Source organism: Oncorhynchus keta, chromosome 23, assembly GCF_023373465.1.
Source record: "Oncorhynchus keta strain PuntledgeMale-10-30-2019 chromosome 23, Oket_V2, whole genome shotgun sequence".
Classification (NCBI taxonomy): domain Eukaryota; kingdom Metazoa; phylum Chordata; class Actinopteri; order Salmoniformes; family Salmonidae; genus Oncorhynchus; species Oncorhynchus keta.
Genome location: NC_068443.1, coordinates 8,426,982 through 8,443,982, shown reverse-complemented (window position 1 = coordinate 8,443,982; position 17,001 = coordinate 8,426,982). Strand labels below are relative to the sequence as shown.

The window sequence follows — 17,001 nt, the reverse complement described above, 5'->3', positions numbered from 1 at the left end:
AGGTCAGCACGTCTGGTGAAGAGGTCAGGGTTCCATATCCTCAGGCAGAACTGTTGGAACTGGAGCAGCAGCATGACAAGGTAGCACGTCTGGTGAAGAGGTCAGGGTTCCATATCCTCAGGCAGAACTGTTGGAACTGGAGCAGCAGCATGACAAGGTAGCACGTCTGGTGAAGAGGTCAGGGTTCCATATCCTCAGGCAGAACTGTTGGAACTGGAGCAGCAGCATGACAAGGTAACACGTCTGGTGAAGAGGTCAGGGTTCCATATCCTCAGGCAGAACTGTTGGAACTGGAGCAGCAGCATGACAAGGTAGCACGTCTGGTGAAGAGGTCAGGGTTCCATAGCCGCAGACAGAACTGTTGGAACTGGAGCAGCAGCATGACAAGGTAGCATGTCTGGTGAAGAGGTCAGGGTTCCATAGCCGCAGACAGAACTGTTGGAACTGGAGCAGCAGCATGACAAGGTAGCACGTCTGGTGAAGAGGTCAGGGTTCCATATCCTCAGACAGAACTGTTGGAACTGGAGCAGCAGCATGACAAGGTAGCACGTCTGGTGAAGAGGTCAGGGTTCCATATCCTCAGGCAGAACTGTTGGAACTGGAGCAGCAGCATGACAAGGTAGCACGTCTGGTGAAGAGGTCAGGGTTCCAAATCCTCAGGCAGAACTGTTGGAACTGGAGCAGCAGCATGACAAGGTAGCACGTCTGGTGAAGAGGTCAGGGTTCCATATCCTCAGGCAGAACTGTTGGAACTGGAGCAGCAGCATGACAAGGTAGCACGTCTGGTGAAGAGGTCAGGGTTCCATATCCTCAGACAGAACTGTTGGAACTGGAGCAGCAGCATGACAAGGTAGCACGTCTGGTGAAGAGGTCAGGGTTCCAAATCCTCAGGCAGAACTGTTGGAACTGGAGCAGCAGCATGACAAGGTAGCACGTCTGGTGAAGAGGTCAGGGTTCCATATCCTCAGGCAGAACTGTTGGAACTGGAGCAGCAGCATGACAAGGTAGCACGTCTGGTGAAGAGGTCAGGGTTCCATATCCTCAGGCAGAACTGTTGGAACTGGAGCAGAAGCATGACAAGGTAGCACGTCTGGTGAAGAGGTCAGGGTTCCATATCCTCAGGCAGAACTGTTGGAACTGGAGCAGCAGCATGACAAGGTAGCACGTCTGGTGAAGAGGTCAGGGTTCCATATCCTCAGACAGAACTGTTGGAACTGGAGCAGCAGCATGACAAGGTAGCACGTCTGGTGAAGAGGTCAGGGTTCCATATCCTCAGGCAGAACTGTTGGAACTGGAGCAGCAGCATGACAAGGTAACACGTCTGGTGAAGAGGTCAGGGTTCCATATCCTCAGGCAGAACTGTTGGAACTGGAGCAGCAGCATGACAAGTTAGCACGTCTGGTGAAGAGGTCAGGGTTCCATAGCCGCAGACAGAACTGTTGGAACTGGAGCAGCAGCATGACAAGGTAGCACGTCTGGTGAAGAGGTCAGGGTTCCATAGCCGCAGACAGAACTGTTGGAACTGGAGCAGCAGCATGACAAGGTAGCACATCTGGTGAAGAGGTCAGGGTTCCATATCCTCAGACAGAACTGTTGGAACTGGAGCAGCAGCATGACAAGGTAGCACATCTGGTGAAGAGGTCAGGGTTCCATAGCCGCAGACAGAACTGTTGGAACTGGAGCAGCAGCATGACAAGGTAGCACGTCTGGTGAAGAGGTCAGGGTTCCATATCCTCAGGCAGAACTGTTGGAACTGGAGCAGCAGCATGACAAGGTAACACGTCTGGTGAAGAGGTCAGGGTTCCATATCCTCAGGCAGAACTGTTGGAACTGGAGCAGCAGCATGACAAGGTAACACGTCTGGTGACGAGGTCAGGGTTCCATATCCTCAGGCAGAACTGTTGGAACTGGAGCAGCAGCATGACAAGGTAGCACGTCTGGTGAAGAGGTCAGGGTTCCAAATCCTCAGGCAGAACTGTTGGAACTGGAGCAGCAGCATGACAAGGTAGCACGTCTGGTGAAGAGGTCAGGGTTCCATATCCTCAGGCAGAACTGTTGGAACTGGAGCAGCAGCATGACAAGGTAACACGTCTGGTGAAGAGGTCAGGGTTCCATATCCTCAGGCAGAACTGTTGGAACTGGAGCAGCAGCATGACAAGTTAGCACGTCTGGTGAAGAGGTCAGGGTTCCATAGCCGCAAACAGAACTGTTGGAACTGGAGCAGCAGCATGACAAGGTAGCACATCTGGTGAAGAGGTCAGGGTTCCATAGCCGCAGGCAGAACTGTTGGAACTGGAGCAGCAGCATGACAAGGTAGCACGTCTGGTGAAGAGGTCAGGGTTCCATAGCCGCAGACAGAACTGTTGGAAATGGAGCAGCAGCATGACAAGGTAGCACGTCTGGTGAAGAGGTCAGGGTTCCATATCCTCAGGCAGAACTGTTGGAACTGGAGCAGCAGCATGACAAGGTAGCACGTCTGGTGAAGAGGTCATGGTTCCATAGCCGCAGACAGAACTGTTGGAACTGGAGCAGCAGCATGACAAGGTAGCACGTCTGGTGAAGAGGTCAGGGTTCCATAGCCGCAGACAGAACTGTTGGAACTGGAGCAGCAGCATGACAAGGTAGCACGTCTGGTGAAGAGGTCAGGGTTCCATAGCCGCAGACAGAACTGTTGGAACTGGAGCAGCAGCATGACAAGGTAGCATGTCTGGTGAAGAGGTCAGGGTTCCATAGCCGCAGAGAGAACTGTTGGAACTGGAGCAGCAGCATGACAAGGTAGCACGTCTGGTGAAGAGGTCAGGGTTCCATATCCTCAGGCAGAACTGCTGGAACTGGAGCAGCAGCATGACAAGGTAGCACGTCTGGTGAAGAGGTCAGGGTTCCAAATCCTCAGGCAGAACTGTTGGAACTGGAGCAGCAGCATGACAAGGTAGCACGTCTGGTGAAGAGGTCAGGGTTCCAAATCCTCAGGCAGAACTGTTGGAACTGGAGCAGCAGTATGACAAGGCAACACGTCTGGTGAAGAGGTCAGGGTTCCATATCCTCAGGCAGAACTGTTGGAACTGGAGCAGCAGCATGACAAGGTAACACGTCTGGTGACGAGGTCAGGGTTCCATATCCTCAGGCAGAACTGTTGGAACTGGAGCAGCAGCATGACAAGGTAGCACGTCTGGTGAAGAGGTCAGGGTTCCATAGCCGCAGACAGAACTGTTGGAACTGGAGCAGCAGCATGACAAGGTAGCATGTCTGGTGAAGAGGTCAGGGTTCCATATCCTCAGGCAGAACTGTTGGAACTGGAGCAGCAGCATGACAAGGTAGCACGTCTGGTGAAGAGGTCAGGGTTCCATATCCTCAGGCAGAACTGTTGGAACTGGAGCAGCAGCATGACAAGGTAGCATGTCTGGTGAAGAGGTCAGGGTTCCATAGCCGCAGACAGAACTGTTGGAAATGGAGCAGCAGCATGATTTGGTCCTGCCGTACATACCTACACGTACGCTATGGTCACAAGACGCAGGCCTCCTAATTGTCCCTAGAATTTCTAAGCAAACAACTGGAGGCAGGGCTTTCTCCTATAGAGCTCCATTTTTATGGAACTGTTCTGCCTGAGGCTATGGAATCCTGACCTGTTCACCGGACGTGCTACCTGTCCCAGACCTGCTGTTTTCAAATCTCTAGAGATAGCAGGAGTGGTAGAGATTCTCTTAATGATCAGCTATGAAAAGCCAACTGACATTTACTCCTGAGGTGCTGACTTGCTGCACCCTTGACAACTACTATGATTATTATTATTTGACCATGCTGGTCATTTATGAACATTTGAACATCTTGGCCATGTTCTGTTATAATCTCCACCCGGCACAGCCAGAAGAGGACTGGCCACCCCTCATTCCCTGGTTCCTCTCTAGGTTTCTTCCTAGGTTTTGGCCTTTCTAGGGAGTTTTTCCTAGCCACCGTGCTTCTACACCTGCATTGCTTGCTGTTTGGGGTTTTAGGCTGGGTTTCTGTACAGCACTTTGAGATATCTGCTGATGTACGAAGGGCTATATCAATAAATTTGATTTGATTTGATGACAAGGTAGCACGTCTGGTGAAGAGGTCAGGGTTCCATAGCCGCAGACAGAACAGATCAGCAGCACGACCAGGTGGACTGGGGACAGCCTGGAGTCTTCAGGCCAGGTAGTCCTGAGGCATGGTCATAGGGAGAGAGAGAGAGATGGGAGAATTAAGGGGAGCATACTTAAGTTCACAAAGGACAGCACATTGTGGTCCTTCTGTAGCTCAGTTGGTAGAGCATGGCGCTTGTAACGCCAGGGTAGTGGGTTCGATCCCCGGGACCACCCATACGTAGAATGTATGCACACATGACTGTAAGTCGCTTTGGATAAAAGCGTCTGCTAAATGGCATATATTATTATTATTATATTAAGGAGAATTACACCAGATAGGACAGACTGACCCTAGCCTCCAGCACAGATTTTTGCCGTATAGATACTGGAGGCTGAGAAAAGGTGGGGGGGGGGACACTGTGGCCCTGTCCGACAATTCAGCCGGACGGGGCAAACCAGGCAGGATATAACCCCACCCACTTTGCCAAAGCACAGCCCCCACACCACTAGAGAGATATCAACAGACTACCCTGAGACAAAGCTGACTATAGTCCCCGAAGATCTCCTCTACCGCAAGAGCCCAAGAACCCACCCAAGTCGAGCATAGCGAAAAAATCCTGGCGTGGCGTAACGCGCCCCTCCTAAGGACAGCATGGGAGCGAACGCCAGTGACTGAGCCCCAGTAATAGGGTCAGCGGCAGAGATTCTCAGTGGAGAGAGGGGAGCCAGCCAGGCAGAGTCAGCAAAGGTGGTTCTTCTCTCCTGTGCCTTGCTGTTCACCTTCGCACCTCTGGGCCAGACTACACTCAATCATAGGACCTACTGAAGAGATGAGTCTTCAGTAAAGACATAAAGGACTAGACCGAGTCTGCGTCTCTCACATGAATAGGCAGACCATTCCATAAAAATTGAGCTTTATAGGATAAAGCCCTGCCTCCAGCTGTTTGCTTAGAAATTCTAGGGACAATGAGGAGGCCTGCGTCTTGTGACCGTAGCGTATGTGTAGGTATGTACGGCAGGACCAAATCAGAGAGATAGGTAGGAGCAAGCCCATGTTATGCTTTGTAGGTTAACAGTAAAACCTTGAAAACAGCCTTAATTAACAGGAAGCCTCGGCCACTCAGGGAAACTAATTTTCTTCTTGGTAAGCAACTCCAGCGTAGATGTGACATTGTGTTCTAGGTTATTGTTCTGCTGAAAGGGGAATTCATATCCCAGTGTCTGGTGGAAATCAGACTCAACCAGGTTCTCCTCTAGGATGTTGCCTGTGTCATAAATGCCTAAACTTTGATAATAATGTGCTGATATTTACCAGTTTCTTTATTTACTATAATAGCCAATATCCCCTAATGACTCACCTGACAGGGAGTCAAACCAATCAGACATGTTCTGGCTCACGTTAGATAGATGTTTACTATTCAATGTATCATTCAAGTTGTGAACTACAGGTTTCATGTTGTGACATTACCGTAAGAAAATATCATATAAATGTTATTGTACGTGGTTCCAGGATGACAGTCAGTGAGGCAGAACAGAACAGCAGAAGAAAATGTTTCCTGTCTGAAGATGGAAGTGGTGGAGAAGCCATCGAGCCATGCAGGCCAGTCACCTGATACTGTTAGTTGTTGAACTAGGTACTGGAGCTGGTTACTGGATTCAGAGTGAAAGACTGCAGCTTCTAATACTAGTACAGATTATAGCCCACTGAGTGTAGGGTGAAGTTTCACTTAGGTACAGATCTAGGATCAGCTTCCCCTCCCACAATCATAACCTTAACCATTAGTGGGGGAAATTCAATCAGCATGTATGGTCAACTTCAACCCTTCAACACCTTGTAATATACTGTGGACACATTGACCCGATAATCCATATGAACAACTGTTATTCTTTCGTCACTATATTTTTTGTTTTATATTTTCACTTAGATGAAAAAGCCTGAACAAACATGGCTCAAATGTTGTTGATCCCTGAATATATAGTTTTCTACTGTTGCATCTTATTTAGTACAGAAATGTCCTGTGAATTAATTGAATTTCTCTGTTGGGGAGATGCACATAAACACAGGCTCAATTTTAGTTAAAAGTTGTCTTTACTTGCAAGACACACAACCCCCATGAATCACACCTATCCCACTGGTGTTACTGCTGTCAGTGTGGGTTGAGCCAGAAAAGAGAAGTTGCTCAACAGGAAACAGACGCAAGAAAACATTTCACATGTTAATCTGTCTGTCCGTCTACCTATCTATTATATTCATTGGAGCACCATCTCAACACCATGTCTCTCCTTTTAGGGTTTGGATTGCTGACCTGCATAGCATCATCAGGTAGGCTTTTGTGTTTCTCTCAGGTTCTGTTGTCTGGGCCTCATAAAAGGCAGTCAACTGTCATACTTCAGTAAAAGTATAGATACCTTCATAGAAAATGACTCAAGTAAAAGTCACTCAGTAAAATACTACTTAAGTAAAAGTAAAACAATTAAACTTAAGTATCAAAAGTTAATGTATTTGCTAAAATATACTTTAGTATGAAAAGTACAAGTTTAAATCATTTCACATTCCTTATATTAAGCAAACCAGACGTTTTATTTCTTAAGGGAGTCTGCCAGATTAGAGGCAGTAGGGATGACCAGGGATTTCCTCTTGGTAAATGTGTGAATGGGACCATTTTCCTGTCCTGCTAAGCATTCTAATTGTAACGAGTACTTTTGGGTGTCAGGGAAAATGTATGGAGTAAAAAGTAAATTGTTTTCTTCAGTAATGTGGTGAAGTAAAAGTAAAAGTTGTCAAAAATATAAACAGTAAAGTACAGATACCCAATAAAACGACAGACATATCTATATCTTCCTGAGATGTACAGTGTTGATTCAAAGTAGCCTACAGACATATCTAGATCATTCTGAGTAAAACAGTGTTGATTCAAAGTAGTCTACAGACATATCTCGATCTTCCTGAGTAAAACAGTGTTGATTCAAAGTAGTCTACAGACATATCTCGATCTTCCTGAGTTATACAGTGTTGATACAAAGTAGTCTACAGACATTCATTCAGCTTTGATCAAACTTTATTAAAGAATAATGATTCTCCAGAGTAGCCTGTTCTCCTCTAGTATCATGTGATTCAGGGCCATGTGGTTTGTGACATGACCTGGATTATAACCTTTATTTAAAGCTTTTTCATCAAACGGTCCTCTTTTATTTTTATGTCAGATCTAGAACCATCCTCAGACAATTACTTTCATTATTGGTGTAATTATAATTTATGTATAAGGCTTTAAACACAGGATAAGAGCTTGCTATGTCACATGATTGTGTATAACACAGCCCTAATTAATACTTGTGGAATTATGTATTCATCCTCTTCATTTCATCCTCATCACATGAAGTATTCTGTGTGTTTATTTCAGAGCCCAGTGCTGAGACCTCTGTGTTTGTGCAGAAGGGACAGGATGTTCGCCTGAATGTCCAGACAAATGTTACACTGAAAGATGTTGATGTGCTATTTTGGAAGTTTAACACATCAGTCAATGTTATAAAGTTCCCCCCAAAAGTTACCTTTGAAAGGTACCGAGGTAGGGCTGAATTGATTGTGGAAGACTTCTCTCTGCTACTGAAGAACCTACAGGAAGGAGACAGTGGACTTTATGATGCAGTAGTGTCTGGTTTCAATGACAGAAACGTTGCTTATTACGTGTTGGTAGTTCAAGGTAGATTTAACCTTGTTATTTGTTGTTGTTCTCCTTGCTGTTGTTTGGTAGGACTTTACTTGACCAAACGTTTTCTACTGGTATACAACTCTATTTATCCCAGTTTGTCTATTTGTTTTCAGAGAGAGTTGAGCCACCAGTTCTGACAGTGAACTCTGTCTCCTCCATCAATGCCATCTGTAAGGTGACTGTGACCTGCAGAGGTCAGAACATCTCTGTCACCTCCAGCTGTAACAGCAGCACCTGCTCTCAGGTGAGAGGAGAGAGTAGAGGGGCTGAGACCTCCACTGTCCCCCTGCTCTCTGTCTATGTGGCAGGGGGTTCCATCATATGTAACCACAGCAACAAAGTCAGCTGGGCCAACGACACCAAGGAGCGAGTGGAACTTTGTCCATTGAAATGTGGTAAGACACAAACACACAAATACACATCTCCAATATTGTATGCCAGTTATACACTGAGTGCACAAAACATTAAAAACACCTTCCTAAAATTGAATTGCACCCCCAATTTTCCCCTCAGAAGAGCCTCTGCTCATTTAGGCATGGACTCTACAAGGTGGCGCATGTTGACTCCATTGCTTTCCACAGTTGTGTTAAATTGGCTGGTTGTCCTGGCACCTATCACATATCCCGTTTCAAGGAACTTCCATATTTTGTCTTGCCCATTCACCCTCTGAATGGCACACATACACAATCCATGTCTCAATCGTCTCAAGCCTTAAAAATCCTTCTTCAACCTGTCTCCTCCCCTTCATCTACACTGATTGAAGTGGATTTAACAAGTAACATGATCGTAGCTTTCACCTGGATTCACCTGGTCAGTCTATGTCACAGAACGAGCAGGTGTTCTTAAAGTTTTGTACATTCTGTGTATTAATAGAAGAACTGTAAAATTGTCCCCAGACTAATCTCACACAGGAGGAAGTGTCTAATCTGTGAGAGGAACTGTAACATATTGTCTGTTTGTTGTGAACCAGTGTCTCCCCCTGCTGGTAGCATGTCTGTGTGCATGCTGAAGATCATCCTGGTGTCTGTGGGGCTGGTCATCATGATCTCTGCTGTCATCACTGTCCACATCAGGCACAGATTCCACTATGGATAGATTCATGTGTATTGTATTTTTTCTACCTCAGACAAAGTGATTTAGACTCATGCTTCATTACTGAAAAAGTAGAGATTCATGATGATTATTATCAGTATTTTGTCTCATCTGGTTTTCTATTTGAAATAATTGTTGGTCATACTGGTCTTGGCCAGTCAGTTGACTGCTCTTCCCACATAAAGCCTCCAGTTCCCTCGATGGATGATCGATCAGTCAACCTACTTTTGTTGACAAATGTGACACCTTTTGGAAGCAGACAATGCTCTACAAGGAGGATGGGATCCACTCTAATCACTTCTGTGTCTGGATCCTGTCTCAACACTACAAGGCAGAGTTGAGGCATTGACTGATCAAATCAAGCTCCTCAAATTGTATTTACTCCCATTAAATAGTATTGATATCATTCTGCCACAGCTTCTCATGTTGATAGGTGTATTGTGAACAGTAATTCTGTGCCTGCTATTTTAATTTCCATTGATAGCTCTGTTAGCTCCCGTTAGCTCTGTTGTTAGCGCCACCTATGCTATTAATAGTTTTACAGTATATCAAGCTATCGTTTTGCTACATTTGCTCATAAGCATAGTGTTATTGTTAATAGTTCTATTGTACTGATTTATCTGAATTCTTATATTAGCTCAGGAACCAGGAAGCCCATTGTGGCTAGCTCAACCAGTTCTATTGACTCTTGTGTCACCATGGATACTCCTGCTGTTTTCAAATCTCGCAGAAGGCTTGGACTGTTACATTTAAATGTGCCTGATGTCTAAACTGGATGTTCTGGGTGCATGACACTAGTCCAGATGTTTTGTTTATCTCAACATGCAACAATTTCATAGATTTTACTGAGTTACAGTTCTTAAAGTCAATTGAAATAAATAAATTAGGTCTTAATCTATGGATTTCACATGACTGGGAATACAGACATGCATCTCTTGGTCACAGATACCTTAAAATAAAAGATATGGGCGTGGATCAGAAAACCAGTCAGTATCTGGTGTGACCACCATTTGCCTTATACAGCGCGACACATCTCCTTCGCATAGAGTTGATCAGACTGTTGATTGTGGTCTGTGAAAATGTTGTCCCACTCCTCTTCAATGGCTGTGCAAAGTTGCTGCATATTGGTGGGAACTGGAACATGCTGTTGTACATGTTGATCCAGAGCATCCACACATGCTCAAAGGGTGAAATGTCTGAGTATGCAGGCCGTGGAAGAACTGGGACATTTTTAGCTTCCAGGAATTGTGTACAGATCCTTGCGACATGGGGCCGTGCATTATCATGCTGAAACATGAGGTGATGGCGGCGGATGGATGGATGGCACGGCGATGGGCCTCAGGACCTTGTCATGGTATCTCTGTGCATTCAAATCAATCAAATGCAATTGTGTTCGTTGAACGTAGCTTATGTCTGCCCATACCATAACCGCACCGCCACCATGGGTCACTCTGTTCACAATATTGACAGCACTTACCCACAGCGCCAGACACGAGTTCTGCGGTTGTGAGGCCAGTTGGATGTACAACTACATTGTAGTTGGCTTACGGTAGAAATTAACATTACATTCTCTGGCAACAGCTCTGGTGGATGTTCCTGCAGTCAGCATGCCAATTGCAAATTTGGGACATCTGCTGTGGCATTGTGTTGTGGGACAAAACTGCACATTTTAGAGTGGCCTTTTATTGTCCCCAGCACAAGTTGCACCTGTGTAATGATCATGATGTTTAATCAGCATCTTGATATGCCACACCTGTCAGGTGGATGGATTATCTTGGCAAAGGAGAAATGCTCACTACCAGGGATGTAAACAAATTTGTGACCGACTGCCTTGATTTACTTGACGTCAACATTGAAGAAGCGACTCCGGGATAGTGGCCTTCTAGGCAGAGTTGCAATGAAAAAGCCGTATCTCAGACTGACCAATAAAAATAAAAGATTAGGATTGGCAAAAGAACACAGTCACTGGACAGAGGAACTCTGCCTAGAAGGCCAGCATCCCGGAGTCGACCTCATCACTGTTGACGTTGAGACTGGTGTTTTGCTGGTACTATTTAATGAAGCTGCCAGTTGAAGACTTGTGAGGCATCTGTTTCTCAAACTAGACACTCCAATGTACCTGTCCTCTTGCTCAGTTGTGCACCGGGGCCTCCCACTCCACTTTCCATTCTGGTTAGTGCCAGATGCGCTGTTCTGTGACGAGAATAGTACACAGCGTTGTACGAGATTGTACGAGATTTCTCAGAACAAGAATAGACTAACGTGTTTAAGAAGAAAGGTCTTTGTTTCTGGTTATTTTGTGCCTGTAATCAAACCCACATATACTGATGCTCCATATACTCAACTAGTCTAAAGAAGGACAGTTTTATTGCTTCTTTAAGCAGGACAACAGTTTTCATCTGTGCATAATTGCAAAGGGGTTTTCTAATGATCAATTAGCTAATCCAAGTTTATACTTTTAAAGGCTAACAAAACGTGCCATTTGAACACAGGAGTGATGGCTGCTGATATTGGGCCTCTGTACACCTATGTAGATATTCCATAACAAATATATATATATATTTTACAGTAACAATAGTCATTTACAACATTAACAATGTCTACACTGTATTTCTTACCAATTTGATGTTATTTTAAATGGACAAAAATGTGCTTTTTTTCAGAAACAAGGACATTTCTAAGTGATCCAAAACTTTTGAATGGTATACATTTCTGCACATTTGAATGTTGCAACAATAGGACTAGCGTTTGAGTGAGCGAGACAGAACATCATTTTGAAACAAGCCCTGATCCCAATGAATAGACTGCCCCCACATGGAGAAAAAGAGAACTGCTCATTTTCAGCCACTCACAAGGCTCATTTGAATTTCCTGATGCATCAGCAAAATTATCTGCGACAAAAGAGTGATCAAGTTAAGATCTGACATCTGTAGGCCCATCTGACTCGTTCGCTGTTGTCACAGATGATGAAACTCCCTGCCACATAGAGAGCAGGGGGACAGTGGAGGTCTCAGCCCCTCTACTCTCTCCTCCCACCTGAGAGCAGGTGTTGCTGTTACAGCTGGAGGTGACAGAGTTCACTGTCAGGACTGGTGACTCAACTCTCTCTGAAAACAAATAGAAACCCCTTATTGTTTGTTTATTAACCTGAGTAGATACCATAATCAGCTGGTGTACCAATGAATCTGATGTACTAGTGGAAAGTATTTTACCTACACACTATGTTTAGCTCTATTGATTGATGTGTATACAAAAACATAATAGAAAACATCTCAGTTTAGCTTGTATCAACAAAAACATATCTACTTTATTACCAGGTAATCATGCAAATATATTCACCTCAAATAACAATATGTGTGAGCTTATATAAAGATGAATCAAAGTTGCCCTCGTCAGTTTTCCCACCAGCTTAAGTTACTGAGCACCAACTTTGTCATATGTCATATTTCATAAATGTGTCAAAGGTCGGCTTGTTTGACATTTGATGGAAATAGTTACAGATGTATAACTACTAGGAAGTTGAATAACCGGTTCAGCCTTGTACACTATCTGCCCAATATAGCACATGGTTAGACACACATCACCATGGAAACTGTAAAGCAGCCTACACTCTTAGAAAAAAATATGTTTTAAAAGGGGTCTTCGGCTGTCCCCATAGGAGAACCCTTTTTGGTTCCATGTAGTAACTTCTGTGGAAAAGGATGTAACTGGAACCAAAAAGGGTTCTTCAAAGGGGCCAGCCGAATAACCCTTTTAGGCGTTAGATAGCACCTTTTTTTCTAAGAGTGTATGGTGGGACTTTCCTGTCAAAACCACCACAAGGTCACACAGAATTGAAGAAGTTGTTATTTTCAGTGACAGTGTCACGCCTTGGTCATTGTATTTTGTGTTTTTGGTATATGTTTGGGTAGGCCAGGGTGTGACATGGGTTTATATGTTATGTTTCGTATTGGGGTTTGTAGTAATTGGGATTGCGGCTGATTAGGGGTGTAAGTCGCTCTGGATAAGGTGTCTGCTAAATGACTTAAATGTAAATGTTAAATGGGTGTGTCTAGTTAGGCTTGGCTGCCTGAGGCGATTCTCAATCAGAGTCAGGTGCTTGTCGTTGCCTCTGATTGAGAACCGTATTTAGACAGCCTGACTTTCGCGTTGTAATTTGTGGGTGTTTGTTCCTGTCTCTGTGTTGTAGTCACCTGTAATTAGTTTCACGTTCCGTTTGTTGTTTTCTTATATCAGTTATTTCATGTACCGCGATATATTTCATTAAAGTCATGAGTAACCTACACGCTGCATTTCGGTCTGACTCTCTTCATACAACAGATGAACGACTTTACAGACAGATTGTTTCATATGACTCACTGCAGTGACATCACATGAGCCTTGAGCACACTGCAGTTTTATTTCTTCAAGAGTCCCAGGGCAGATCTGCTCTAGGCCCAAAATTCATTTAATTGGCTTTTTTTTGTGCTTTGAGCAAGGAAGCTAGAAAGCTAGCTACTTTATGATAATGCCATGATTTACAGGTTACTGCTAACATAGCTGCGGGATGTATGGGTGCTGCAGCACCCCTAATAAATCACAATTAAAAAAAAATAAGTGCACTATGTGGGGCGGCTAGCCTAGTGGTTAGAGCGTTGGACTAGTAACCAGAAGGTTGCGAGTTCAAACCCCTGAGCTGACAAGGTACAAATCTGTCGTTCTGCCCCTGAAGAATGTGTTCTTAACTGACTTGCCTAGTTAAATAAAGGTACAATTAAAAAAAAAATAATAATAAAATAAATTACTCCTGTACCGTCAACCAAAATGTTCCTAATCAAAAGCATTCCAAATCTGATTCATGTCATAGAAATACAATAATAATATTTATACGACCCATACCTTCATCATCCAAACCATCATCTTCACTTCCAACAATTGTTTTCATTTTTTAAATTAAATATTAAAACATACAATCAAATTGTTACATACAAACAAACATACAATCTATCTGCAGTGAAGCCACTCAAAATATACATTATATTCAGTCATCTAGCAGACACTCCCATCCAGAGCGAACCACAGGAGCAACCAAGGTGAAGCGCCCCGCCCAGGGCCACATCAAACCGATCTCCCATCAAGTCAAATCAGGGAGCCGGACCAGCGACCAATCAGCCACCGGGACAAGCTCCCAACCGCCAGGCCAACAACCATCCAAGATCCTCTAACAGTTCTCGAGAGCTGCCCCACAACTCTCCGATAACCCCCCTAACAGCCCCCCCACCCCACCCCGAAATAAACCTCTCATTACACTCTCATTACACTGTTTATCACAGTGCCATCCGTTTTGTCACTAAAGCACCTTATACTACCCACCACTGCGACTTGTATGCTCTAGTCGGCTGGCCCTCGCTACATATTCGTCGCCAGACCCACTGGCTCCAGGTCATCTACAAGGCCATGCTAGGTAAAGCTCCGCCTTATCTCAGTTCACTGGTCACGATGGCAACACCCATCCGTAGCACGCGCTCCAGCAGGTGTACATCACTGATCATCCCTAAAGCCAACACCTCATTCGGCCGCCTTTCGTTCCAGTACTCTGCTGCCTGTGACTGGAACGAATTGCAAAAATCGCTGAAGTTGGAGACTTTTATCTCCCTCACCAACTTCAAACATCAGCTATCTGAGCAGCTAACCAATCGCTGCAGCTGTACATAATCTATTGGTAAATAGCCCACCCATTTTCACCTACCTCATCCCCACAGTTTTTATTTATTTACTTTTCTGCTCTTTTGCACACCAATATCTACCTGTACATAATCATCTGATCATTTATCACTCCAGTGTTAATCTGCAATATTGTAATTATTCGCCTACCTCCTCATGCCTTTTGCACACATTGTATATAGACTCCCCTTTTTTTTCTACTGTGTTATTGACTTGTTAATTGTTTACTCCATGTGTAACTCTGTGTTGTCTGTTCACACTGCTATGCTTTATCTTGGCCAGGTCGCAGTTGCAAATGAGAACTTGTTCTCAACTATCCTACCTGGTTAAATAAAGGTGAAATAAAAATAAATAAAATAAAATAAAATGTCTGTGTGTGTGCACATGTCTGTGTGTGCATGTCTGTGTGTGCATGTCTGTGTGTGTATGTCTGTGTGTGTGCAGACCTATGTGTGTGTATATCTGTGTGTGTATGTCTGTGTGTGTATATCTGTGTGTGTGCACATGTGTGTGTGTGCGTGTGTGTGTATTTGTGTGTGTGTGTGTGTGTGTGTGTGTGTGTGTGTGTGTGTGTGTGTGTGTGTGTGTGTGTGTGTGTGTGTGTGTGTGTGTGTGTGTGTGTGTGTGTGTGTGTGTGTGTGTGTGTGTGTGTGTGTGTGTGTGTGTGTGTGTATATCTGTGTCTGTGCACATCTGTGTGTATATATCTGTGTGTATGCACTTGTATGCATTTTAATGCGAGTGCGTCTTTCAACTATGCTGTGATGTTTAACATACAATTTGAATCTATCTAATTGAATAGAATCCCCAGATTGCGAGCTGAAGATGAATACCTTTACTAAGAGTATTAGTATAGTAGCAATCGACTGACCAGGTCTCATCAGATCACCGAACAAAGCTATTTCTAGGGTCAATTTTAGATTAATGTTAAATCTTGCATCATTTTATATATAAACCCTTTCACCCTGTGGCTTGGAATCGGTAGATCAAAAATATTTTCCCAGCTATTTTGAAATCTGTAGGGTACAGCTGTCAACATTCTGGTCCTTAAATGAAACTGGTATACTTTCCTATTTCAGCTATTTTTGTTCCTCTGCCAGTTTTGATCCTTTATATTGGGCAGACAGACTATGTCCCTACCTCCTCCCACTACCACCTGCCTCCTCCATTTTGGGGGTAATCCTGTAATCAATTGGTTGTAATCTTGGATTGAGCAGACATTCCCAAACAATTATGATATAAAAGACATAATTCTACCATTCCAATTTACAATATAATTTAAAAACAAAACTCCCTTTTCAAACATCTTTTCCATGAATACAGGTATTTTATCAACCAGCACAATTCAGTTCAAACATAACATTTGTTGTAATATTTGTTCTATCTTTTCTGGAGGATGAAATTGAAATTGTAACTAGCTCTGAAATGATTGTTTGAAGATACTTGAACAAGGTTTGAATATAAATTAATCGTAAATGAGACAATCTGCACAAAGGTAAAAAGGAATGTTTTTAACAATGGGTGAGTTTTTCTTAGTAATCTACTTGAAAACCATTTTGGGTTCAAGTAAAACTTTTGTATGAGTGAAGATGTTAGAGAGAGGTTTAGTGCTTTTATATTTAATCATCTCAACCCACCCAGTTCATATTCATTATATACAGTTGATGTCGGAAGTTTACATACACTTAGGTTGGAATCATTAAAACTTGTTTTTCAACCACTCCACAAATTTCTTGTTAACAAACTTTAGTTTTGGCAAGTCGGTTAGGACATCTACTTTGTGCATGACACAAGTTATTTTTCCACAATTGTTTACAGAATTATTTCCCTTAAAAATAACTGTATCACAATTCCAGTGGGTCAGAAGTTGACATACACTAAGTTGACTGTGCCTTTAAACAACTTGGACATTTCCAGAAAATTATGTCATGGCATGAGAAGCTTCTGATAGGCTAATTAACATCATTTGAGGCAATTGGAGGTAACCCTGTGGAAGTATTTCAAGGCCTACCTTCAAACTCAGTGCTTCTTTGCTTTACATCATGGGAAAATCAAAAGAAATTAACAAAGACCTCAAAACAAATGGTAGACCTCCACAAGTCTGGTAAATCCTTGGGAGCAATTTCCAAACGCCTGAAGGTACCACGTTCATCTGTACAAACAATAGTACGCAAGTATAAACACCATGGGACCACGCAGCCACCGTACCACTCAGGAAGGAGACGCGTTCTGTCTCCTAGAGATGAACGTACTTTGGTGCGAAAAGTGCAAATCAATCCCAGAACAACAGCAAAGGACCTTGTGAAGATGCCGGAGGAAACAGGTACAAAAGTATCTATATCCACAGTAAAACGCGTCCTTTATAGACATAACCCGAAAGGCCACTCAGAA

The 17,001-nt window shown here is 43.8% G+C and overlaps 1 protein-coding gene across 1 annotated transcript; it reads left to right on the top strand.

The window, feature by feature from the left end:
* The first annotated feature begins 6,282 nt into the window (after positions 1-6,282).
* On the top strand, positions 6,283-13,191 carry LOC118401772 (SLAM family member 9-like). The gene is made up of 4 exons (XM_035799363.2): positions 6,283-6,429; positions 7,508-7,807; positions 7,930-8,211; positions 8,787-13,191. The coding sequence occupies exons 1-4, from the start codon at positions 6,381-6,383 to the stop codon at positions 8,909-8,911; spliced, it is 756 nt and encodes a 251-aa protein (XP_035655256.1). The 5' UTR covers positions 6,283-6,380; the 3' UTR covers positions 8,912-13,191.
* The last annotated feature ends 3,810 nt before the right edge of the window (positions 13,192-17,001 follow it).

Bases quoted from the DNA above. Each gene is read 5' to 3' on its own strand.
- LOC118401772 (XM_035799363.2), top strand. From the start codon at position 6,381: ATGTCTCTCCTTTTAGGGTTTGGATTGCTGACCTGCATAGCATCATCA. The intron at 6,430-7,507 runs GTAGGCTTTTGT...TGTTTATTTCAG, and splicing joins GACCTGCATAGCATCATCAG to AGCCCAGTGCTGAGACCTCT. The intron at 8,212-8,786 runs GTAAGACACAAA...GTTGTGAACCAG, and splicing joins ACTTTGTCCATTGAAATGTG to TGTCTCCCCCTGCTGGTAGC.